The sequence below is a fragment of the Opisthocomus hoazin genome, chromosome 23 (assembly GCF_030867145.1).
Source record: "Opisthocomus hoazin isolate bOpiHoa1 chromosome 23, bOpiHoa1.hap1, whole genome shotgun sequence".
In the NCBI taxonomy this organism is placed as follows: domain Eukaryota; kingdom Metazoa; phylum Chordata; class Aves; order Opisthocomiformes; family Opisthocomidae; genus Opisthocomus; species Opisthocomus hoazin.
Window position 1 is genome coordinate 10,938,726 of NC_134436.1, and position 25,768 is coordinate 10,964,493.

The 25,768-nt window shown below is 48.9% G+C and overlaps 1 protein-coding gene across 1 annotated transcript in view; it reads right to left on the reverse strand.

The window, feature by feature from the left end:
* The window catches only part of GABRA1 (gamma-aminobutyric acid type A receptor subunit alpha1), a 41,508-nt gene extending 30,308 nt beyond the window's left edge, over window positions 1-11,200 (reverse strand). The window contains exons 1-3 of the mRNA XM_075442229.1: window positions 11,123-11,200; window positions 9,118-9,205; window positions 5,226-5,338 (exon numbers count right to left, since the gene is read on the reverse strand). Coding sequence (XP_075298344.1) covers window positions 5,226-5,338; window positions 9,118-9,191 — 187 coding nt within the window. The 5' untranslated portion in view covers window positions 9,192-9,205; window positions 11,123-11,200. The remainder of the gene's footprint in view (window positions 1-5,225; window positions 5,339-9,117; window positions 9,206-11,122) is intronic.
* Between the last annotated feature and the right edge of the window lie 14,568 nt (window positions 11,201-25,768).

Consider the following 25,768-nt stretch of genomic DNA (forward strand, 5'->3'; position numbering starts at 1 on the left):
AGTTCTTACAGAGTTAAGGACAACATCTAGTCCTTCACTTGCAGAATCATGTGCAGGGGTCCAGGACAGGACTCTCATTCCATTCACAGCAGAAACATTTAGGTTTAGCTAATTTTTTATTACACATACAGGCCAAAACTGTATTTTCCCTAAACTTTAAGTTAGCTCCGACATGAGTTCAAATGCAGCAATTTCCATTTGGACCTCAATCACCAAGAAGTAAGTTTATCATACATTTAAAGATAATGTTCTGATAAAACTGAATTTGAAAACCTAATTAACATAATACTGTCAGGTTTATTTTCCATCAATTTAAATATAAGCGCTCTGTGGAAGTAATGAATTGCCTGAGATGGACTGACGTTCCACTTCAGGACAGTCACACTCCATTTTGATAAACATCACACAGGAGAGATCACCAAATAGCTTTTACTGATTGCAAAAACCAAGGGCGATTCTGTTCAGTACTGAAGTCATGTTGATAATCTGCTTGGGGTGATCTAATGGGGATCTGACCCAACTATAAAAGCAAATTTCATTTAAAAAGATCCCGGTCTGCCTAATGAAGCCCACTCTTGTTCTTCTCAGTTCTGTCTTAAGCAACCTTTCTACTACAAAATCCCTCTCAAAGGGACAAACCACACTTCCAGTGATGCCTGGTTAAAAGGTGACAGACCCCGTGATATCCTTTAGTTTCAGAGCGCGGATGTGTGCACGGCGAAGGTCTTAAAAAAAATGTGGCTGCACCTGATTTCCCCAGACGAAGTCACCCCAGAACGAAAGGCAGTGGCATATCCATTTATGTCAGGAACGCATTTTTTCCATTATTTTTCATCGCTTTTCAAGTCTATTAAACTCCTGCTCTAGATACAATGGTTTACCGTGAGCGGTCACCAAACACCGAGAAGGTGAATATTCTCCATACTTGACTCCTTCCGACCGCTACCTGATCCTCTATTTTGTTCTGGATTGTGTATTTGAAAAGAGAACAGCATCTCTATTAGTTCGCCTATTTTTGATCACCTATAGTTCTAGGATCCAGATAGTTCCCACAGAAAATTGTGCTGTTGCCTAAACGACTTCACTGTTTATTTTTTTCCCCTAATGTCTAACATTGTTTCCTCTTTTTCAGCTTCAGTATATTACTCTCTGCAATTCCTCCTCCTTGCTTTTTGTAAATTATTATCCTCTCATAGAGTTAATAGGTGTCCTCTAGTGTGATTCAGAACGTTTCCACATTCATTTTGCAAGTCCTATTTTCCAGGCATAAATAACTGTAAATGTAGTTATTTGTCCATGTTGATGGATGGGTACAACAGATGTTATTTCCTAGCAATGTCTGACTAAGTGACTATGCCCACATATGAAGGAGGCAAACATCTAAATAACATAATTTATATCAATAATTATTGATAAGAGGTGCAAATGTGCCAATGCATAACATAGCGCTGCATGTTTCTTTTAAAGAAAAATTGGATTAACTTTAGCCACAATGCCATTTTTTAAATACTGACCATATTCAACCACGGTAATTTTTCCCCGCGGGTCACCTACTCCATTTTTTTAATATTCTCGTTAATGAGGAATAATTCCTTCTTTGTTTAACAGCGAAATGCTCAGAGCTGCTCACTTAATTTCAGATATGGCCTTTCTGGCTTATCTGATGAATAATAATTTTCATTCCCATACTCTTCATGGACCATATGTGTTTTTTCAGTTTTCCTTTTGAAGTGATACCTCAAAAGAAGATCTAAAAAAAGGGAGGACTTAATATTAATCTAGCACTGATTCCATGCATGCTGAAAGAGTGATTCAAAATTCAGCACCTCTAAATTTTTCATCATCTTAATGCTCCACCTTTTAACCTGGCTTTCCAATTAACATATAGTATAGCTCCAACAATGTATCTCTGTAATGAGTTCTCTCCTGGAGCCTGTTCCTGGCTTCGTGGTGCCTCATCTGCCCGACCGGGATATTCCCACCAAGCAATGAAACTGTTCACTACACTAATAGGAAGTCTGCAAACTTGGGACAGAGAAATATCACGGTGTTTATTTCAAAAAGGAGGAGATTATTCCTACGAGTGAGTGGAGCAAGATCAAGATCAAACCCCTTCCACAATTCTTCACAATTTTGCAGTAATCATACCTTTTCGTCACTGGATTCTTTGCGCACGCACATCAACACGAGGAAGGAGAAACAAATAAACTGACTGAAGAAACTCTATCATCTGCCTTTTTCTTCCATAGGTGAGAAAGAGAGAAATTGGTTCTTTATTCTGTTTCTGGTCACGCACAGAATATCTTTTCTGTAGGTGTATGTATTTGAAAAACTGCCCTACAGAAGCAGAGGTGGTACAGGGATAAGCGGAGAGGTTTCTGCAACGTGCCCCTTCCTGCAGCAGAAAGCAGCTGCACCACGCACTGTGTTACCTCATCTCCCGTTTCTCCGCAGGCACAGAAAGAACAGGACGGACAATTCTGGATGACTGGAAGAGTGCTACAGTGTACTCAGCGGTGTGCAGATTTACGTTGTGCTGAACAGCACCAAATTTATCAACATAACGCATAGGGTGAGGGTCTCTGGGCTCTTCAATTCCCTGACAGCTACATCACAGCTCATGCGGAATGAATGAGTTCTAGACCGAATTCTGTACATCTAAAAATGCTGTTCTATTGGTAGCTTTCCTAACCTTCTCTTTAGAGTAGATAAAAATTGTGTTCTGATGGAAGTATTTAACAAGAAGCCACCACTGCTGTTGGGCAGAAGCACAAAACCACTGCTCTTCCATACACATTTCAAAATTTCTAGCAATAGGTCATGCTATAACGCAAGGCTGTTGAACTGCCAGCTCCAAAACCTGTCCTGTATTTGATCTACTGATTTAGATTTCTCATTGGATATTTTTACGTAAGGAACATTTCAGAATACGTTTCCTCATTATACAAAGCGTCTAAATCAAACGTGTCAAAATTGAGTCATCTTGAGGCTCTTGGCTCCTATTTAGATACCTCAGCAAGAAGGTTTTGCAGAGGTGAATCTCAGCATTCCTGAGCAAACCCTTTATCATAGATTGGTACCAGCATTGAAAACCTTGGCCTAGATGTTTGTCCCTAGTTTTTGAAATCTATAATTTATATCTTTTGAATAAAGCATCATTCAATGGTCAAAAGATTAAAGCTACTTCTTACCACCTTTGACTTTAAACATTCATTTACTGTCCAAATTTCATTTGATGTGAGATCTTTTAAAAGTCCTGGTACTCTTAGTTCTAGCATTCAAGGCCGACAAATCTAACAGGTACGTGACATTTTCTCTGCTGGACTGACACTGTGAAACCACAACGTAGTGAGCAACAGGGAAATTGTAATATTCAAGGTTCTTGGCTACAGGCAGGAACATGCAACACAGCTGAGGAAAGGAGGGCTGCAAAGGTGACTGAAACATCTCTAACCCTTGGATAAGAAGATGCTTCAGCCCTGCCTTCCCTCCACCCTGCAATTCCTGTGCACCACTCCTTTTCGCTTTCAACTGTAGTGATGGAAACGGCTATTAATGTGGGTGAAGAGACTCATTTCCTCCTATAGCAGCAGTTACATTAAATAATCTTTCTGTCAAGAGTAAGTTTTCGCTGGGCCGGACGATGCCTTCCCAGGGCGCGCAGAGCTGTTCTCCCGGCACGCGCCGGAAGGCTGGCTTCGGGAGCAGCATCGGAACGCAGGTCCATGAGACTCTGGACTGCGGTGCTTCCTTCCCTAACGTGCGATCCGGAGAATGGGAGAAAATCCTTTCCCTGCACCTCCCTTGGTTTGCTCTTCTTGTAACTGTTCAACAAATCATAACAGCTACAAAACTCATACAAGAAATCATCCTGCGCTCAGATTTTTCTTGTGGACATGTACCAGACTCTACCCAGCTTACAGAGTTTCATTTATTTATTGCCTTCGCTGCTCTGTTTGTGTACTGTGATATAGTAGCTGACTGAATTTACACTTGCAGTAATCAAAGATTAAGAAGCATTCATTTCTACACTAGTCCAAGGATTTAGAAGTAAGCAGGCAAAATTACTGGTAGATAAAAGTAAATGGTGACTCTTACTTTGTTGTGTATTTTCTGAAATTCCACACAAAAATTAACAGACCGATCCATTTTCAAATGTGTTAACTGATACTTCATGAACAGAATTTTATCTTTAGCCATTCCTTGAAGTCAGTGAAGTCAAACTGTTGAAGAAGCTGGCTCACAATTCAAGAACTGTTGCAAGATGGTAGCCTCAAACCACAGGATAAGCTTACTCTTAATTATCTTCCATTTCCTCCGCAGATGGTACAAGAATTCTTCATGTAATACCCTGTTCCTCTCATAACGCGGTTCCTCTGAGAGCTAGCATACAAAAACTGGCTGAACCATACTTTGGCGAGTGGGTTGCTTTGTTTTATTTTACCTGAAGAGTCCAAAATTTAAAAAAAAAAAAAGACAGCTGAAAGAAGTAAACCCAACCTTTCTGTGCACTGGAAAGCACAGATTTGTGCTTGCATGTTTGGAACTTCCACGTCTGTGGACAACGAGATTTCAGACCCAGTTCTGGGGTCGTGTCACAGCAGAACAAATCAAAGCGTGAACGCAGGGATGCTGACAAAGACCAGGCTTTGTAACAGCATTTTTCTAAAGATGTAATTGCTGTTTTCGTACTTTTTTGTGGGTTCAGCGCCAAGAGCGGAAAAAGGAGGACGGTTTTACCAAGCTGTGAAGACAGAGTGTTACAGAAACAAACCCTGACGTACCTAAGTAGAATGAAATCTTCTAAACTTCTGAGACTTTTATGACTAAGGTTGATCGATGCTTTCAGTTTTAAACCAAATCCTCTTATGAAGATAGTCATAGATAGATGTGCCCTTCAGGCTTGATTCATAAACTTGTCGTTTGTCAGGTCACAGGTCGTATTTTGTTATCTTTTATTCTTCACACATTTAAAGTTTAAACATGTATTCAGAGGTCGTCTTGAATTGTGAACCATTTTCTTCTTCTTTTGGGTATAATGAGAGAAAAATGAGTACGTGCAAGACAGAGAAGGCATGGCATTTCTGAAAAAATGGGCATTACACATCAGCATTGTTTTATGTGTATGTATAAACACAACTAAAACAAGTAGGTCATGGAAAAACAACCTTGCTTTAACTGACTGTTATCAAACACGTAACCATGAAAATGACAATACAACACACCTCCCAGTCCTGGTCGCAAGCGGTTATCGTACCCATCCAGCAGACGATCCAATATTCGGGTAAACACGGTGGTGTTGTCTTTGAGTTCATCTTGTGACGAGGTTTGGCCGTAGCTGAAATACAGAGCAGTGAGCACTGAAAACTAGAAATCCACCCACCACCTCACAAAACAGCAACTCCAAAATCTCTTTAGTCTTCCTTGTACTGGCTTATGGTCACAGAAGCTCCTCCATAAAACAAGGTTGTTAGTGCTTTATAGGGTTCTTTCACTTAAACATTTTCTGCTTAAATTGTACGTTTTCTGAAAGAGCATAGAAAACCAGTGCCTCTCTATAAATGGTGAGCAAATAGAACATCAGTTCCTTAATATTCATCTGATTATTCACCAATGGTTGTAATATTCTAATATGTGTTGCTTAGTGAAAGGCTCCTTTCTCAGCCAAAGGTAACATGTTTAATTCATAACAGTTATAAACGGTTTGCATACAAAGAAAGATACAATAATTCAGAACATTGACACTGAAGTACTGAAAATAAATGCTAAAACAAAAACAAAACAAAAAATACAGAGATATCTTCTTTATGATTGTAGAAGTAAATCAAATGAGCGTGCATTTTCACAGGTCAATATGCAATTTTGCTTTAATTCCTTTCCCATTTTCCTTTTGCATTTGGATTTGCAGGATTACTTCCAACTTTTCCTTACAAATGTGTAATGAGACCATCTGTTGATGTGGAAATGTCTCTGTCTATGAAGCTTCACTTACAGATGCCTCACGCCTATATCTAACGCTGCCAAACGCCCTGAAGTTTTGCTCAAACGAGGATAAAATTAAGCTCTTTGAACCCAGCTACCAAAATCTTCCTTCCATCAATACAACTCAGAGCTAAATACCCGTGCTAAGTGGTTTCCGTCTGCTGTAGATGACACCAGAATCCACCGTTTCCTTCAACCTGAAACCTTTCCCAAGCCCCCTGTCACGGATGGTTCCCTCCATCACAGATCACAGCTGTCCCAAAGCCAAACCCCGGATCGTTTTTTCATCCGCTGCTGGGAAGACTTCCATTACAAACACACGCAGTCATCACGACTGAAAGCAAAAACACCACTTGCGGGAGCATCGCTTCGTCGCACGCGTTGCCACGGAGCTGGATAAACAGTGCCAGCCCGAAAACTTCTGCTGGCGTCGGGTCTCGCCCCGGAGGCGACTCCTCCATCGGGCGGGCTCTTCTCCGTGCGGCCACGGCCCCGCGCGGGTCTGGGCGCTCTGCCCAGCGCTCCAGCAAAGGAGCCTTGCTAGGAACGTGCTCTTGCCCGAAATGGTCGGGTTCCTGCCTGCCAAAGCATTTTCCGTGAGCTGCATCCGTCAAGTGGCCTTTGGGTATCCCCACGCGGTTCCGCTCGTATCAAATACAGGGAGAAGGAGGAGGAGGAGGAGGAGGAGGAGGAGGAGGAGGAGGAGGAGGAAAGGTACCCTGAAGAGAGGTCCTCTGGAAATGCCTCCAGCTTATTTTGCAGTGCAGGTTTGAGTAAGTAACGCCGCAAATTTAAAGGAGTTTCAGAACTGAAACTCACAGAAGTTTTGCTAATTCTTGTTTCAGTAGGATGTGACTCTGTAGGGGACAATTTCCAGGGCTTTTGGATCCATATAAATCACTGTTTCTAATGAAGAGGACAAAATCTCTAACAGTTTTAAAAAAGACTATGAATTTCCTCTGGCCATACCATATAATTTCACTTAATAAAAAAATAGGTTGATTTATGTTTATTTTTCATACCTACAGTTACATCTTCAGTCACAGCTTTTCTTTTCTGCTTCCTATACGTTACCAACTAACGAGTTCTCCTGCTGTCTCCAACGACCACTACCTTTCAAAGCATCATTTCTCACACACCTTACGCAGAATTGCAGCACAGGACTCTTCACTGGGTCAAATTTTATATCCACGCTCGTTATCAGTAAACAAGCTGCTGTACAGACACATCTCAAGGGTAGCAGAAGGTCACCAGGATTAAGGTGGCAGAAGGACACAGAAACCCTTCAGAAACTGCAGCGGTAAACAAAGGGGTGCGTTGGTGGGAGAGGCGTCGGAGGGACGGGCTGGCGGCAGCGCGGCCGGGAAGGATGCAGCCCACGGGACCGCTTCCACTCGGGGCTCGGTGTCTGCCAGCCCCCTCCCCTGTGCCCCCCGCCTTCTCCTCGGAGGTGAGGGCACTGCCAGGGCTGGCTCCAGCCGACGTGGGGTCACCGCGGGAGGAAGGCCAGCCTCTGTGTACCGCCACTCCGGGGGGACTGTGGTTTTTCACTCCAGACAGACGCATTTACAATGGTGCTAATGCTGTTTTTTCATGGCAAGAGGCATGAACTGGAAAGGCTGTGTCTTTCCGTGTCGCGGGCGCTCTATCCAATTCACCAGCCGCTTCTTACCAGAAGGGATTAACAGCAGCCCAGCAGAACAGGCGAGCGAAGTCACCATGACGAAACGGCTATGGAGACAGACACGTTTCACTCAAGGTGTGTACATTTGGAGGAAGAAGTGACCGTAGGCGATGGTGTTTTCATCTTCAACCACAGTGCAATAAAAACCTGTGCACGAACTCCATCTACAGGTCATTATCATAGCCACACACCGTATCACTCCGAAACACCAGGCCAATGCGTTTTAATTCCCGCTGTAAGAATGCGCGTGCACACCTTACAGATGGAATAAATATGTGTACACATATATATGTACACACACATATATAATAATCATGCTTTCACTGAATTCTTTAGCTAGGCCAGATAAAGTACTTCATCAATACTCCAAGTCTCATCTTTCTTAATATATTATCAAAATGAAGGTATTCCTTCTAAAATGTCACGTTTATTCAACACAGCAACTGTAACATGAATCACCCGCCCTTGGGGGTTTTTTTTTAGAGGAAATGCTTGTGCAAACGAACCTTTGCCCCCTCCACCCTGTGTAAAACCTTCCAGGCAGCCAGAAGACAAGCTTAGCCAGAGCTGCGAATGCACGAGGAGACACGATGGAGATCCAGGCACAAACGCATCTTTTAGGGATCGCTACTGGCAATATGAAATTTCTGCTGCTTCAGGTAGCGGCACTGACAGGACACCAGTATTTTTAAAATACAGAAACGCATCTGCGAGTGTTCTGAAAGACCCTTCCTGAAGCTTGAATTGCAGGGAGTGCTTCAAGTATGCTCGGAACTGCTTTACAGTTTTTAGTTAACCTACCAGTCGTTAGGTGAGGTGGTTTACGATTACGAGCTGCTCTTGATGCTGATGCTACTCCTAGGTTATAATTCCAACACGCATTCCACACACATTCGGTGCAGCCCGGTCTTTCAAACACAGTTACAGGGTTTGAGCTCACCAACCCTCCTGCAGGCGAGCAGTCTGCCCTCCCCAGGAGGGTCTACTGCGGGTCTGCAAAACCGGCTGCTAAGCCAGGACACCATCCTGACCAGCCAAGCAGCGAAAGTTTTGCCTCTGCCTGCAGGGACAATAACGTTACTAAATAGCACGCAAATGAGACTTAAAAAAATGTAATTACACTTTTTTTTCCCCTCTGAAGAACCTCGTATTGCTGAGCAGTCCTTCTATACGAGTAGAAAGGACCGCACGGGTGTTTAAGAGGTAGTTACAGTTTGTTTCAGAAAGCTTCTGCTTTTTCAACTTCACAATATTGAAAAATAGATGTTATGTAAACAAATTGTAGTTTTCTCTCAGCCTTCCCTTCGCTGGGTTTACCTGGGATTTGCACAGGGATTAACTTCCTCCAACACACTTGGTAGTGGCGCAGCCCATGCAGTGTTTGTCTTACGCAGCTACATTAAATGAAAGGGTCCTAAAATACGTTGGTGCATTAAAAAAGCTCTCCCCACCTTCTTTCCGTCAGCGCGTGCAGCAGGAGGCCCCAGGCCCAGAGGCAGTCGCAAAGCACCAGCAGTCTCTTCATGGTGGGCTCTGAAACTGGAAGGAAAAGGATCGTCAGCGTCCCCTGCATTAACACAGGTACTGTGGGGGGAAAACGGCCGATTTGGGAAACTTCTGCGGCATAATTTGACGCCAGGCAGTGACCCCACAATACCAGAGCTCACGCCATTCGGAGCGCGGCCTCGGCTGTTCTCCTGGTCGCTGCTGGACGCAGAGCTGCGGGCGGGATGGAGCTTACGGTGAGGCTGTGCTCTTGTTTGCATTGCTCTCCCAACTTCAACAAAACCATTTACGAGTTCAAGCCGCTGGCCACGAACTCTGTGGCAGCTCTGACTGGGTTTCCCCCCGCGTTGAAAAGGTGACGAGGTGCCTCCGTAACACCTCCAGACAACCGCGTGCGGCGGCTTTCCGCCCGCCTCGCGCCAGCTCGGGTCCTCCCGGCCTCCCGGGAGGTGTCGGCGCGTGGCAGCGTGACCGAGGGGAGCGGCGCTTCGCTCGCAGCCACCGCTGCGCTTGGACGCGCTGGAGGCCACCCGCTTCCCCAGACAGCACCGTCCTCCTCTTCCCCGGAGGAGCAGCGCCGGGGAAGGCGCAGAAGGATCGGATCCTGACTCTGTGCTCCGCCGCTACACACGTACACTAATATTTTCGTTGGGCTAAAGGGGCGCGATTCATAACCAAACCATGTGCTGCCAGCCCGCACGCCATCTCCTCCTTCCCCACCAGTCTCTGCTCGCTGCCAGGGCAGGTTTTCCGCGCTCGCAGCCTGCTCCTCCGCTCCCAACGCCTCCTGTCCTCTCCCCAGAGCGCACCGAGCCACTCTCGCTTTACCTCCAGGTACAAAGTAACCCAGCGCTGAAGGTCCCTTCGCTTTCTAACAACCCGTAAATCACGCAGCGAGCCGGTATTTGCGGGCTCGGTGCCCCGGCTTCAGCCGCTCGGGAGATGCTGCGGGTCCCCGCACAGATCTACGCCGCGTGCCGAAACCCGCCCGGGCTTCGGGATGCGGGAGCTGAGGGCAGGAAAACGCGAAGCCTGGGTCTCCCCCCAATGCAGAAATGGAGTTTTTTGTTTTTAAACGCCGGAGAACAGGCAGCGCTGTAGGTGGGAACGCTGCCGCGCCTCTAACCCCAGCCCCCCGCACGCCCCCGGGGACCCCTCAGCCCGGCGGAGCCCCCCTAGGGAGGGGTGCGGGCCGGGGCCCCCGGAGCCTCCCCGCCGCCCCCGAGGGGCTCCCCGGGGCAGCGGGCGGGAAGCAGCCGGCGCCGGGCTGCGCGGAGCTCCGCGACCCCCGGCACCCCCTTCCCCTCGGGCAGACCCCCCCGGGCTCTGCAGCCCCTCGGGAGGAAACTTTCTCACGGCTGGGAGAGGCTCCGAGGCGACCCCCCCCCCCCCCAGCCCGCACCGCTCCCCCCGCCCAAAACCGGGGCCGGAGCCGCGCTCCCGGGCGGGTGTCGGCAGCTCCCGCTGGAAAGCAGAAAAATCCCCCCCCAAAAAACCCCAAACCCGGGGGGGGAGGGAGGGGAAGGGGGCATTTTGCCGCCTGCTCGGCCCCCGGGGAGCGACCTGCCCTTCTCCGCGGCGCAAACCGAGAGTTGTTTTCCTCCCGGCGTTTCAACTTTGTGTTCCCCCCCCCACCCACCCGGAGTCAGCCGCCCCCCCCCCCCCCATTCCCCCCCACCCCCGCCGCCATCCCTCGGCTAAGGAGAGAAAAAGCAAAAAAAAAGGCAAAAAAAAAAAAAAAAGGGCAGACAACCCCCCCGTTTTCCGAGCGGCCGGCGCAAACCGGAGCGAGCCAGGAATTCATAAAATAAATAGAATAAATACAATAAATAGAATAAATAGAATAAATCACCCCGGTAAATGAAAACGCCCACCGGTAGCTGCGGGTCTGACAGAAGACCCCCCCCGCTTCCCCCCCCCCCCCCCCCGGTACGGGGGAGCCGCCCTTACCGGAGCCCCTGGGGCGCGGGTCCGCGGTGCGGGCGCTGCGCGGGCGCTGCGCGGGCGCTGCGCGGTGCGGCCCCGGCGCTCAGGCGGCCGCGGCCATAGCCGGGTCCCCGCGCCCGCCGGCCCCGCCGCTGCTGGCTGCGCCGAGGCGGAGCGGGAGCGGCGCGTCCCGGGGCAGACCGGATGTGGAATAGGCTGTGACTTCATGCCGGGGAGATTTTATTTTAGAAAGGAAGGTGGTACCAAGCTCTCATCTGGAGACAAATCCGCCCATTTTTCTACCGGCAGCGCAATTTAACTTCCAGCGCTCTCGCCCTAATCCCTTTCTCTCCGGCTGCGGGCTCAAATCCTGCCACAATCTGCGGCATTATCGTGATTATCGGGGGGGGGGGGGTGCACGCCCGCGGCTCGCAGACCGCGCTCTCGCCGGGCTCGGGCGTGGGAAACGCAGCCGAGATGCGGCCCCGCGCCGCGAACGCGGGTGGAGGCAGGCTGGGGAGAAATGCCGCGGGGGTGCCTATAGACTTGCGGGGGTGCCTATGGACCGCGGGTGCCTATAGACCTGCGTGTCTGCCTATAGACCATGGGTACCCATAGAGCGCGGGTGCCTATAGACCTGCGTGTCTGCCTATAGACCGTGGGTACCCATAGAGCGTGGGTGCCTATAGACCTGCGTGTCTGCCTATAGACCATGGGTACCCACAGAGCGCGGGTGCCTATAGACCTGCGTGTCTGCCTATAGACCGTGGGTACCTACAAAGCGTGGGTGCCTGTCGACCTGCATGGGTGCCTATAGACCTTCGTGGGTGCCTATAGACCGCGGGTAGCCATAGAGCCTGTGTGCCTATAGAGCGTGGGTGCCTATAGACCTTCATGTGCACCTATAGACCTTCGTGGATGCCTGTACACCTTGTGTACCTATAGAGGGTGTGTGCCTATAGACCTTCACGGGTGCCTACAGAGTGTGTGTACCTATAGACCACGGGTGCCTATAGACCACGGGTGCCTATAGAACATGGGCACCTATAGACTGTGGGTGCCTATAGACCATGGGTACCTATAGACCATGGGTGCCTATAGACCTTGTGTACCTATAGACCTTATGTACCTATACAGCGTGTGTGCCTATAGACTGCGGGTACCTATAGACCTTCGTGTCTGCCTGTAGACCCCAGGTACCTATAGACCGCGGGTGCCTGCAGACGGCGGCTGCCCAGAGGCTGGGCGGGCGCGGAGGGGCGGCGCGGACCCGAGCGCGGAGCGGGGCCCTGCGGGCAGCGCCGGGGGTCTCGCAGCCCGCGCTGCGGGGCTCCCAGCCCACCCGGGACGGGGCGGCGGCTCGGACCCGGCCCCCGAGGGGCTCCGCTCTGCGCCGGGGTCACGGCAGCGCCCTGACAGACAGACAGACAGACAGACAGACAGACCGACCCCCCCCCCCCCCCCCGGCCTCTCCGCGGGCGTGAGCGCAGCGGGCTGAGGCACCGCCGGGTGCCCGCGCTGCTGCGGGGAAACGGGGGGAAACTGGGGGGACCGGGGCCGGGGGGGGCTCTGGCTCACGGAGCCGCCGCCGGTGACCGTGCCCCCGGCTGAAGGCGCCCGCGGCCCGCCCCGAGGCCCCCGCGGCGGGGTCGGGCTCGGCTCGGGCCGGCCCGGCTCGGCCCGGCTCGGCTCGGCTCGGCTCGGCCCGGCTCGGCTCGGCTCGGCTCGGCTCGGCCCGGCTCGGCCCGGCTCGGCTCGGCTCGGCTCGGCTCGGCCCGGCTCGGCTCGGCCCGGCTCGGCTCGGCCCGGCTCGGCTCGGCCCGGCTCGGCTCGGCTCGGCTCGGCCCGGCTCGGCCCGGCTCGGCTCGGCTCGGCTCGGCCCGGCTCGGCTCGCCTCGGCTCGGCTCGGCTCGGCTCGGCTCGGCCCGGCTCGGCTCGGCCCGGCTCGGCTCGGCTCGGCTCGGCTCGGCCCGGCTCGGCTCGGCTCGGCTCGGCCCGGCTCGGCCCGGCTCGGCTCGGCTCGGCTCGGCTCGGCCCGGCCCGGCCCGGCTCGGCTCGCCTCGGCTCGGCTCGGCTCGGCTCGGCTCGGCTCGGCTCGGCACGGCTCGGCCCGGCCCGGCTCGGCTCGGCTCGGCTCGGCTCGGCTCGGCTCGGCTCGGGCCGGGCCCGGCCCGTCTCGGCTGGGCGGGGCCGGGCCGGGCCCCGCAGGCTGCCCCTCCCCGTCTCCCCCCCGCTCCGGCCCCGTCCCCCCCGGTGCCCCGCCGAGGGAGCCGGCAGCCCCGAGTTTCTCGGCCCTAACCCGGCCGGCAGCCCCGTCGCGGTGACGCTGCCCGTTGCGAGCTGTCCCCAGGTCTTTACACCCAGGGTCCCACGTCCCGCCACGCGCCCTGCTTCCCTCTGCAGGGGCAGGGGCAGGGCTGGGGGGGGACCCACCGGGGTGTCCCAGCCAGCCCGTGGCAGCCACAGCCGAGGCTGGCACGGCCTCCCAGGGCGGCAGCCGTCGTGGGGCAGCGCCCGACTGACCCCCGCCCGAACGCCGCAGCGATTTCCCCAAGCGCGAGGGAAAAGAAATTCCGTTTATCCGAGGCCTCGAGTGCACCGGGCTCATGCGGTCGCTGTGCCCAGCGCGAAGTCGCTTTGAAGACTCGCAGCGGGCGCTTTGCTCGGTTCCCTGGCGTTGCCAACGCAGCTCGGCGCGCCTGGCCGCGAGGCTGCTGGCAGCACGCGGCGAAGCGGGGAGCAGCAGAACCGCGGGCTTCCCGCTGGAATCGGGTGGCATTTCAAACCGCTCACGCGCAGACACGCTGCTCGTGGCCAGCGGCGCTTCCCAGACACGCCAGGTTCCAGCTCCGTTTGCTGTCGGCTGCCACGACTGACCGCGTCTGTGTTCTCGCACTGCAGCACGAGAGAGTTTTGCCCGAGCAACAGGGAAGCTGAGGTCCTCAGCACAAACACAGCACACGGGATTCTTCTTAACGTACGCGGGCATCGTGTGGCCGCAAAGCCACCCAGATTCCTTGCCCTTTCACGAGGGGATTCACTGTATGATCTACAATGACCTTCAACTATTTTTTCTAGATGAATAGGACACGTTTGCAAAAAGCACTAAATGTCCAACGTAGCTCCCGTACTCTGTTTTCCCCGTCACTTCTCCCGAGCAAGGACATTACGGGTGCGTCTGCTGCGCGTGTGTCTGCGGCGGGGAGCTAGGCGGAGGTGGGCTCAGCCTGGATGAGTGCATGGCCAGCGGTCCACGCGCCTCTGTCCACCCAAACCCGAGCAAGCGGGCAGCTGAAGCGGCCTCAGAGCCAACGAGACGTAACCCTGCGTCCTAGTTTTTTTCTTATTGACTTATTTTAATTGGTCTATAAGTTGTTTTCGTTTTAGTGAAGTGTCCGGGGTTACACGGGATGGGTCGTTGCCTCCGCGGACACAACTGCTGCACGCCGAAGGCTGATACGTTTTTCTGAGTTCTCCCTGGGTGAAAATATTAACCTAAAATTGGAAGTCGCTCGTTCTCTAATTCTCATCTGCTCAAAAAGTAGGACAAAACTATTTTTCCTCCGTGGCTGAGTCCTGTCCATCAGTGCTCACACGTAACCCAGATTTTCCCTGTTTGTTTCAAGGGCTGTTATCACAGTTATCATGTCATTCCGTAGTAAACGCTAAAAATATTTGGATGTACCCAAACAAATAGGCTGGTTTGTGATGGACTGCGGTAACAAAATATCCTTAAAGGAAAAGAAAATAAACAACTATAAAAGAAATCATCTAGTCGTTTAAAGAGAAACATAATTTGTTGTCAGCAACAGGAATGCTCTTTGGAGGAACAAGTGCCAAGTCAGAGAGACAGCTCTTGCCATTCCTACCTTCTCCCTCTCCCACCCAAACCCCCCCCTGGACCCGCACACGGCTCAGGGCAACGCGCCGCGCGAGCCAGCCCACCCGCGGGTGTCGGGCGCGTAGCTGCGGAGGGCGTCTCTGAACAGCTGTAATCTCCAGGCACGTAGCGATGTGCCTGCTGCCAGCGAGTCTCGGGGTCATCTGGTCTCGTTCTTGAACGAGTTGTTCGGATGAGGAAGGGCAGATGCACTTGAGCTCGGCGTCTCCAGGCCGCTCCGTGTTAGGTGACGCGCATCTCGCTGCGTGCTTTCACAGTCACATTCGGGAGAAGAAGATGTTGGGAAGACCTAAGGTTGTTTCAAGCCAGCTCTATGACTGCGTAAAGTGTTCCAAAGCGGCTGTGCCGTCCGTGTCACCAGGCAGCGCAGAGCCAAGCCCTTCCGAAGCGATGCGGTCAGATCCACACGGCCAGCCAAACCGCCCTTGGCGTGGCCGCGAGGCGCAGCGCTTTGAGCCCTGGTGTCGGTGCAAGCGATTCGTGGCGGTGAAGGGAAACCAACTGAATACTATTTCGGTAAAATAAATTTATTAAATGATGGACTAAATTTGACACAGGGAAAGATTTTTAAAGTAGTTATAACTACATCTGCTTTGGGCTTTCCAGTGAACAGGTTTGGAAATCTGGCCTGCTCCTGCAGTGCCCGCGTCCTCTCCCTGTGCGCATACACATAGCGCATAGACCGGGTACTTATGTACATCACCGGGGAAGAAATGTGTTTTTTTCCAGTGCTGTGCTTTTTATCATGTTGCTCTTTGTGTGTACGAAATATAGATGTGTTTTCTTTTCATTTAGGAGCATACATAACACAACTGAAATTCCACAGCAGAATGCTTTGACACAAAGTGTCCTGAATAGCCAAGGGATTTGAATAAAGCAAATGAAACTCAGAGATTTACTGGCACACAGCAGATCAGAGAAAGAATTAAAACAGAAAGACCATCTGCTCCAAGGCTTTGAACTCTGTTATTTACAAGTCCTCCTCGTGTGATTAAATGGAAATATTTTGTTAAATATATGGTTCAAATTTCATTTCTAATTTAATATATTTCAAAAAATACGTTGCTGAATAGCTGTTGACCCTTTGGCAGATGTAACAAAATTCAGTTGCTTAACTTTTTCCCTTTTTTTTTTTTCCTCTAATTTAGAAATTCTGAGCCCCAGCCAAGAAAACAGGACATATAATTGTCAGCTAGCGTTTGCATAAAAGGCAAGTGATGATACAAAAAAAAGGTCACTCTGACTATGCCCCTTTCATTTCACAGTAAGGTTCTATCCGTTGCTTCTTTCCTCTTCAAAAACTCAGTAGAAAGAGAACTTCCAGGGAAATGAGGCTCTTCACAAAACCAAGCTGCGCTGGTTTCAGAGCCGATCTGAGACACAACGCCCGCTCAAGACACAGGAATGTTCTTTCTAGACCTCTGTTGAAAATTGGAAGCGGCGCTTCTTTGAACCCGTTATCCATTAAAAATGGAATAAAGATGTAGAGTAGCTGACGCCCAGAAACTTAGAGATGATTATTGTCTCTTGAATTTTAAAGTCTCCGAATACCGTATTTCCAACAGAAAACCCAGTCACTCACAGGTTTCTCCGACCTTCTAATCCACAGAGACAACAATTTCTTATGCCTGGCCACGTTGTTGCCAACCATCATCAAGAAGTTCAATCCACAAAGCCCGAACTGGGGGATTCTTTCCTAGATAACAACGGGATTTCTTCTCTGATGTCAGAAAGGAAGAACGGGATAATAATCTGTTTTCTAAAAAAAACCACTGTGGAATTAATGAAAACCACCAAAAAGAGCGAAGGTCACAAGCAGGAGCTCGTGGGGATTACCAGAGCCTGGCAAATCCGGCGGTGATCACTGACGAGATCTTTTTCAGGAGGCTTTTAGTGCAGCAGCTGGACTTATCCATGGCGGCACACCAGCACCACGTGCTCATCTCCCGTGCTCTCACTCACTGAAGTCCACAACGTCCCGGAGCCCTCCTAGCGCCCTTAGCACAAAGCCAGCACGCCGTCTGCGCCGAGGAAGCTCTCCCTGCACGCAGGGAGGAGCACACTCTTCCATTCGTTCACTTACCCTTCAGAAATCAGAAAACAATCTTGTGGCTCGCTGTCTTTCCTGCTCTGCATTTGGGAGGAAAGATTTGTTTGGGACTCAGCCCTCAGAATTATGACATGTGGTTTGACATAACTAACGACGCTTCAGGTTCCTACGGACCAACCTGTTATTTCCTATTTTCTTAGCAACAGTATTGATCCATATCCAGTAGGATAAAAACCCACATAAGCAGAAATTCTAGATTATTCAAAGTTCCTGAAGGTAGATACTTTTCTTTTTCCTTTTAAAATTTTATCTAACAACACAATGCTTAGTGCATTAATAAGCCCTTGTTATTTATGATTTGTGGATAGAGAAAACGTGACTATGAAAAGAAGGTGAGCAAAGTAAAATAAATATTTACAGAGATAAGAAGTAATAAAATGCCTTGTAAAAAAACTAAGAAAAAAGATCGGTAGGGGAAAAGTCAGTTCACCAGTGTCCTACTACAAATATTTGCCTTTGGTTGAATTGAAAGGTGTAGAGTCAGAGTATCTCCGCCTGAATTCAGAGAGATGCTTAAAACGTGTTGAAATCCATCCTTATTCAGGCAAACACTGAAGAATCCACTTAATGCCCCGCGTCATAAATATTCTTAAACTTTCGTGTGTCGCACTAGGCTGGATTTTGCCGCTTGGCTGCTTTGCAAGCCAAACACCCCGCGGCCCTCTTGGGTGACCTCAGACACCCGTAGTTGCTCCCCCTGTCTTGGTGCCTTTCTCTCGAGCGAGAACGTTGCAGCCATGAAGCTCCAGCAGCCGCAGTCCCCGTGGATACCCGCGAGCGCAGCGACGTTGGTGAAGCCCAGGCAGCCTTGGCTTGCCCGGCGCTGGCTCCCGCCGCCGCTCAGCAGCACGCGGTGCTCGGCGCGCCCGTTCCTCCTACCCCACCGCCTTCCTCCCTGCTCAGAGACAGCGACCAGGAGGCCGCTCGGACGGTTCCGTCGTCCAGCCGGGCACAGCGTGGCGAGGCGCTTGCTCCGTCGCAGCACGCTGTCACGGCAGCCCTGCGTGTGCTGTCCCGTGCCAGAGCTTGACACCTGCTCTGGGAACAGCAGAGTAAACCTTTAAGGGATATTCAGGTTTCCAGATTTAATTTTTGTGTGGCCTGCTTAGTGCTAAAAATCCGGGTGTAGTCGGGCGTAGCGAACATGGGTGAGGAACACCGCGACGTTCTAACGGTACGGTTACAGCGCTCCTCTCTGCTGAGGTCCTTATCCAAAAGGTATTAACGCGACTCATCTGCATTTCCCTTCCACTTTCAACTTATTTACGTTTGGTTTTACACCTGCTGAAAGGTACATAGAGAAAACCTGTGTGATTTCCCCGGAGCCATGGTGCCGGGCAGCGGGAGGCCCAGGTGTCGGTGGCAGCTGATTACGGGCAGTATAAGACCAGGGTAGGCGAGGGGTCAGCCTTCCTTTGGCCTGGAGCCTCCAGTTCCTGTGTGTCTGGCTTCTAAGGTGGGTTCCTCCTCATTTCTTCTCTGGTTCATGTTGCTTGTTTTCACTGTTATGGATTAAAATCTGTTTTATGTGGTTTGAATTTCCGTGCAGAGCCCCCAGTGTTAGTCAGGCAGAACTGGAACTTTGATCTTGGCTAGAGAGCTGCTTGAAGAACTCTTCGTTTTTTCTTGCTTGTTGTAACAGACCAGTTCAACTGCCTTTCCTGTTCCATCTATCTCATACACCTCATAATTGTTGTGGTTATATGCCAAGCTTGACAACGTGAAGTCTGTGTTTACAGCAGTTTGCGTACGTGGTTATATTACGTTAGGAAATTATTGTTTTCATTCAAAAGCAGCTGAAATAATTGCTGGGCTGTAGAGGCAAAACCCCAAACCACTAAAAATCCATATTTTCTGCACACTATCGATGAATGTAAATACTAGTTAGAACTGAAGCTGTGTTGTGATCTAACTCTGTGCTTTATTCTAAGGGAGAGCTAGAGCAGTGTCATTTCTGAAGGTCTCTGACAATCCAAGGTGGTCCAAGTGCTATTCAGAACGCAGCCACAGGTTGTAATGCTGGTTAGCCCATGTGGTTTGGGGGGTGCCAGGGCTGGTTCGCCAGCTGGTGTGAGCTGGCACGGCTGGGCTGGGCTCAGTGGGGTGGCTGCCACCACTGTGGGGCTGCTCCCTACCTGCTGCCCGGTTCAACAACCCGAGCAACTGCCGTGGGCAGCTGGGCTGGCTCAGGTGTCCTGGGGAAAGGCGGTCGGCTTCATACGGAGCTGTGTTTAGCATTTATGGCCTTTACTTGGTGCTTTCCTAGAAATGTGAATGTTTACCTCATCTCTGCAGCTTGGATACTGGTGTGCACTTTGACTTCTCCTGGGCTTCCCTGTACTGGTAGTCGTGTGGTTTTGCTTCAGAGCTGAAGCCATTGCTTATGAAAATTATGAAATGTGTCTGAACAGAAACAGTGCCTCTGCAGTCGGTGGTGGCTGTGTGAAAAGGAATGTTGAACCTTTTTACTGCTGCCAATGAAGAGCAAAGCAGTTGAGGCTAGAACCATCTTCAGGCCAACAGTTACTGGTGTGACTGGGAGGCAAATTGCTTTTCAACTTGCATTAGTTCCGCTGTGGGAAGAGCTCGGTGTTCCTGAGAGCGATTCGGTGGCACGGTCATGGCACCAGCTTCTTGATTCCCACCAGCTACGTGTGCCGAGGGGAAGGAGGGTGCGCAGCCGCTGAGGAGAGACGTTGTTCTTGGCAATATGTCATGGGCTGACAAGAAGGTTCTCAGACTTTCTTGTTTCATGGTAAGGTAGTGAGTAAAGGAGCCAGCTGCTCGTTTTGAAAGTAAAACTCTGCTCTGCAGGTCATTAAAGGCAGGGTTCATTTAACTCATTTTCAGTTGTGACTAATTAGATCCCTAAATTCTCATGTAGAAACCATTTGTAATCAACAGTGTGACAAGGTGACTCGGTTTACTTTTGTGAAGAGACTGTTGAAATGGTGTGAATCATTTTTTTTGTAAGGGTCTATCCCGTTCTGCCAGACTACAGAAATAAAGATTTAGCTAAAACTTCGTTACATAAATGTAATAAAGGATTGTAAAGCAGGCTTATGGAGTACTGCTGCTGTTTTGTAGTGGTTCTGGAGGGCTGGGGTTTTTACAGTTGCTTCTTTGTATCTGATCAATTGAGTTTTAAAGTAAAATATCCAATGCAGCAGTGTTGTGATACTGAGCAGGTGTGATGCTGTGATGGTACCCTCAGCTTCTTCAGGACAAAACCCCACCCATGCTGGTACACAAGGTTATTTGTCAAGTGTGAAAATACTTTCCTTGTTGCAAGCTGAAAGTGGTGTTATTTACTAACACATGTAACTCCAGCAAGAAGCTGCGGCCTAAATGTTGAAAGGGCTGAAGTCTGCATCATAGAGCAACTGGTGTCTGACACTTGTCTTATCAGCAGTCTGGAGCGGGGTTTTTAATCGCTTGGTAGTGGTGTCAGAACTTCTCTCATCAGCTGGGGATGCCAGCGGCCATACGACTGCGAAACTGCTGGTGTTATCATTGATTGTGCATAGTGATTTGCCCTACTAGTGATATATATCAAAGCATGTTTGCCTTGGATGATGGAGAAAGAGAGTGCAGGCCCTTTTCTGGAGACAGCGATCCAAACTAAACAAGTGGGAAGGCGACCCAGCGCCTGCCTGCAAACACAGAACTGTGCTGCTGGAGCCCTGCTCACGCTGGAGCCTGGGCAGGCAGCGGCTGGGGAGGGCTCAGCCTTGGACTCCCCTCCCCAGGCAGAAGGAAGAGGTAACGACAGCCTTCTGAAGGCACAAAGTTCCCTAGCACAAAATACCTGCAGCAGAGTGAGGGCTGGCAAAACTGCAGATCTTGTTGTCGTTTAGGAGACTCAGCCGAAGGTGCTTATGGAAACAGCTCTGTGTACAATTTCTATTTTTCTACCGATTTTTTTTCTTGAAAGAACAGAACATGCGCTATTCCCACTTTCCCTCCCCACAGTTTTACCATGAATGTTTTCTCGGTTTATCTTTTCATTGTTCTTGAAATTGAGTAATATAGAAAAAATTACCAGTCACCTAAGCTGCTTGAGCTTTTTCCCTGGTTTTGAAATACACAGTCATCCACCATAAGAACTTCTACTGTCTAATGCTAAAACATCTTTTGCATTAATATGCTGTTGTAGACACCCACAGGAATGGGTAAGAGGTGGTAGTTCAGATTTTCCCATTAAAGCTCAAAGGTTTTTATTTTCTAGGTGGCATAGCAGGAATGCACATATTTTAGAAACTCTTGCAATCCAAATACTGAAAAATAATCAAAATATGAATATACTGCAAAAGCAAATTTGAAGATTTTGATTCCATGAGATATCCACCACCTTCCAGGTAGCAGAGGGGGCATTCCCAGCTGTGCGTGGCCCTGTGGCTCGTGCCCATGTGCTGACATTGTTCAGGCACCGTAGGAAAAACCCATTACATCCTACCCAGGGAACGTGATGGGAACCATCTTAATCCTGAATTCAGCAGGGCATTGGGGAATGTCTTAGATAACTACTGAATGGTGTTCATCATAGGGATTAATGAATGGGATAATTAAAGCAGCAATTGTGCTCTTGATTGCTTCCTTGGACCTAATGAGTACTCACTTGTAGTAACAATGTCCACTGTGGAAAAGTGAGTCAGATAGCCTTCTCTAAGCAGGTCGTTAGCTAAAAGATGTGTTTGTGCTAGTGCTTCCTTCGTATTTTGTGGCCTTTCCAAGCAAGTCTGGCTGTTCCGATTTGCTGCAGTTTGGCTCACGTTAGGGAGGAGTCTCCGAAGGTGGAAATTGAAGTCCTTGCAAATGAAGCAATGACAGTCTCCAGGTGTGTATCTGATATGCTCCCATAGCCAATGGGTAGTCAGCCCATGGGACCAGACTAGAAGTAAATCTCTCAAAATGTATAAAGCCTGGGTGCTGATCCCCAGCATCAGCTGTATTGCCCTAGATATCTGTCTGCTGGTTTATGGTACTCGATAACGCAAAGCCAGAATGTAATCATTAGACAATAATAAATTTTATTTTGTATTCACTTTTTGCTGTGTATTTGGTACTAGTATTGCAGATATTTGGTATGCTGGTATCCACGTCTCCAACTGTCAAAATTCTTTTAGGGGGTGGATCTGCATGTCCCTGTGTGGTTCTGCCAGCCATGTGCTTCTCTGAGACTGTTGCCTCTCTGCTGGCAGCGTCCTCTGGAGCTCTGTCTGGCTTCCCCCTGCAAGAACAGGCCTTGGCTGTACAGAATAGTTGGTGTTGTCTGCGCCATCGCATCTGCTCGTTGCCACAAGTGTATTAACTGTTTTCAGTGGGGTCCTAGCATCAGTTTCACTTTTCCCTTCCCTGCTGTGTGCTGGCATTTTTGTGTATGTTATTAGGAAAAATGGGATCAATCGTGCAGGTGTGAGCAGTTTGGCCAAGACTGTTTTGATTTATTTTAAAATAACAGAGAGTACCTTTTACAGACTGTCTTGTTAATTATTTAAACCAGCAGAGTGAAATACTCCGCACGGTTGGCTCACCCTCTCCAGCAAGGGGAGGAATTCACAGCCACGTAGCCTATCCTGCGCGGTACTGAAACAGAGCTGCCAGCTTACGCTGCTGCAGCGGGACCAAAGGTCCTTCAGCAGGAGCTGGGTGGTGGGGAATACCCTGTGTGCCACGCGGTAGGACTGGAAAGGGCGGGAGGCGGCGGTATCTCCGGTCGTTACAGTCGTGTCAGTGTGCACTGGGAATTGGGACCTGTATTCGACAGCAGAATCAAGAGCTCTAAGTACGGCTTGAACACTACAGACCATTATAAAGAATAAAATACAAAGCCGTTTTTGAAAGCTAAAGAATTACTTAGCTTTTTCTACATTAACATTTGTGTGATTCTATAAAACCATTTATGTATCTAATTAATGACTTATTTGCACGACTTAGAATGCCACCTCCCTGAGAGCTATTCTCCCATGTTCTGACGGGAGTTGAGGGAGAAAGATTGGATTTTCTTGTCTTCCATTTGTCTCATTAGAAATATGAAGAAAATACTTTGATTCTTTGAATGAACACCCCCCCCAACAGCTTCAGCACCTGACAAGAAGCATCTCTTCAGCACTGCTCTGCAAATATCTGTTCTTCAGCGCGTTGGCTGTGCCGCTGAGTTCATCAAGACTGCCTCCAGCATACTCCTGTGCCGGAGAAGGTTAGGGTTTCAGACAGGCTTCTCAGATGTTCTGTGTTAGATATTGCTGTAAGCGTTCTGTGGTGTGTCCCCTGCCCCACTTGGAAATCTGTTGCCAGAACTTTATCAATGGTGAGATCATTTCTCTTTCTGATGCTGAAATAATCGCTAAAAAATCAGCTACTACAAGAAAAAAAAACTGAGAAGGCCATTGATTTGTATCTTGATTTATATATTACAATTTTATACAGCAAGCATTAGCCCTTTACATACCAGCTCTGACTGAGTTTATTTAAATAGTTCAAAATGGGAGAAAGAGCATAGCTTACTCCTCAGCGAATTAACTGTCTATGTGTACAAGCGATCGTCAGAGTAGGATCTATTCTTGAAAATAATCTGATAATGACACTGTTTGGAAGTGGAACATTCAATTAAAATGTTTCTTGGCCTCGGCCAGGCTCTCTGGGGCTAGATGCCGCAGAGCAGGTACGCATCTCCAGCTCTCAGACCTGAGTACGTGCGTACACTTGAAACTTGGTCAAAGCAAAGGTGTAGTAAGAACCAGTCCCGGGTTAACACAAAACTGAAGTTTGCATTTCCATATATAATAAGGCAGCAAGGAGTTTAAATATAAAATTTCTTCAACTACACCTTCTAGAATATTTGTATGTGTATACTTGGATACGAATGTCATTACTAGTGCAAAGTCAGTGTGAAATAGCATGTGCCAAAGGCTCAAGGTTAGAAGCGTGGTTTTAAGACCCCTTTAGTGAAGAGACACAGGTTATACAGCTTCACAACTGTTAGCCTGCTTATTGCTTTTGTAAGCTTTGAGTTATTCAAAACATGATACAAAATACAAAAAGGACGTTCACTAAATATAATTACTGCTACGCAGTGAACAACACTACTCCCAACAATGCACAGAAAAAAATACTGATTGGAACAACTTCTCTGCTGAAATAAGGTTGTAACTTTGAGCACCATTCACCCCAACAGATTTTACAGAGTTATAAAAAGAAATGCTTTCTGTAATCAAGGTGGAAGAATGCATTTATTTCAGTATACCAAGTTGACACCTTTAGAGCAACTTCTATGACAGAAAAGCTATTTAAAGGACCACGGCAATGAGGAATGACTGACGATATGGAGCAGTACAGGAGGGACCTCATTAGTTTTTTTACGGGAGGAAGAAATTGGAAAGCTGAAGCTTTCAGAGGGCAAGAGTCACCCATGTAACAAGGAAGTCCTCGGAAGAACTGGGTCTGTTCGCCTATTACATAGCAACCACTGCAGCTGAAATTCAAGTGACAAGTGTCTTAAGATACTGTGAAGAAATATGGAATACGTCTGTAAAAAATCTCCTCCCCTCACAGAATTAGCTGTTACAGAATTAAATGCAAAAATGCAGACAGAGCTGTCCTGATAATGAGTAATAAGCAAATACTTACTACAAGACATTCTTGTTTGATAGTAGTGATGGTATCATGGCAAGAATTAAAGATCAACATCAGATGCTTTTATGTCACTCATGCAGTGGAAATAACCTGGAAGGCTTTTTTATGCAGCAATTTGGAAGCTGTGCTTTGCAGTAGGAAGGAAGCTATTACGCAGTAGTAAGGATCCAGAACTGAACAGGTATTTCAGATAAATGTATTCAATCTGCAGTAAAAATTAGCAAAAAACAACAATAAGCCACCACAGAACTAAATTTATGTTGAAACTCTTTAGATTTGCTGGGAAATATGCTGGATTCTCCAACTGCTCTAACCACAGAAGGGTTTCTCCAGTAGAGTGACAGGGGACAGGCGATTAAGAGGAAGGCACAATAGGCAAAATCCCTGCAACTTCTCTTAATGTGGGCTTATTGGCGTGGGGGAAGACATTTTAAGCCAGTGAAAACTTTTATCTTTAAAAGATTCTGAAGGGTGAATTGTCACCCTTTTGATCTGTGACCTTGAAGTATAGTGTCAATGTGCATTCCCTATTCCTTGACAATTCTCTCAGACTTCAGTGCAGCATGCAACAGTCCCTGTTCTCAGCAGGGCAGCGTAGGGGGGTTTTACATCCTACCATCTCTAGCAGGATGTTTTGTTTCATTTTTTTTCTTGCCTCTCCAACAGGCAGAACCTGCAGGACTTGGTCCTGGCATGGCCTGTGCAGAGGGGTTTGTACTTCAGCACAGGAGCAGGACTCTACCCTTGAGCTTGTCAAACAATTGTGAAAACACCTTGTGAGAGCTGAGAGTGTGCATGCATCCGCCTTTACATTTAACTTGTATGACCAGGAGACACAAATTTGCCAAGTTAAAGGAATTTTGTAGTAAAAAGTGTACCAATAGAAAGACCAGACTTGCACAGCAAAGAATGAGCAGACCTGTGGCACCTCAGCAGGAGAATCAGGGTGGAACAGTCTGGCTGTAGCAGTTTTTCCTTTGAAAATATAGGTACTTCTACATAAGTGAATTCTAACACAGTGGTC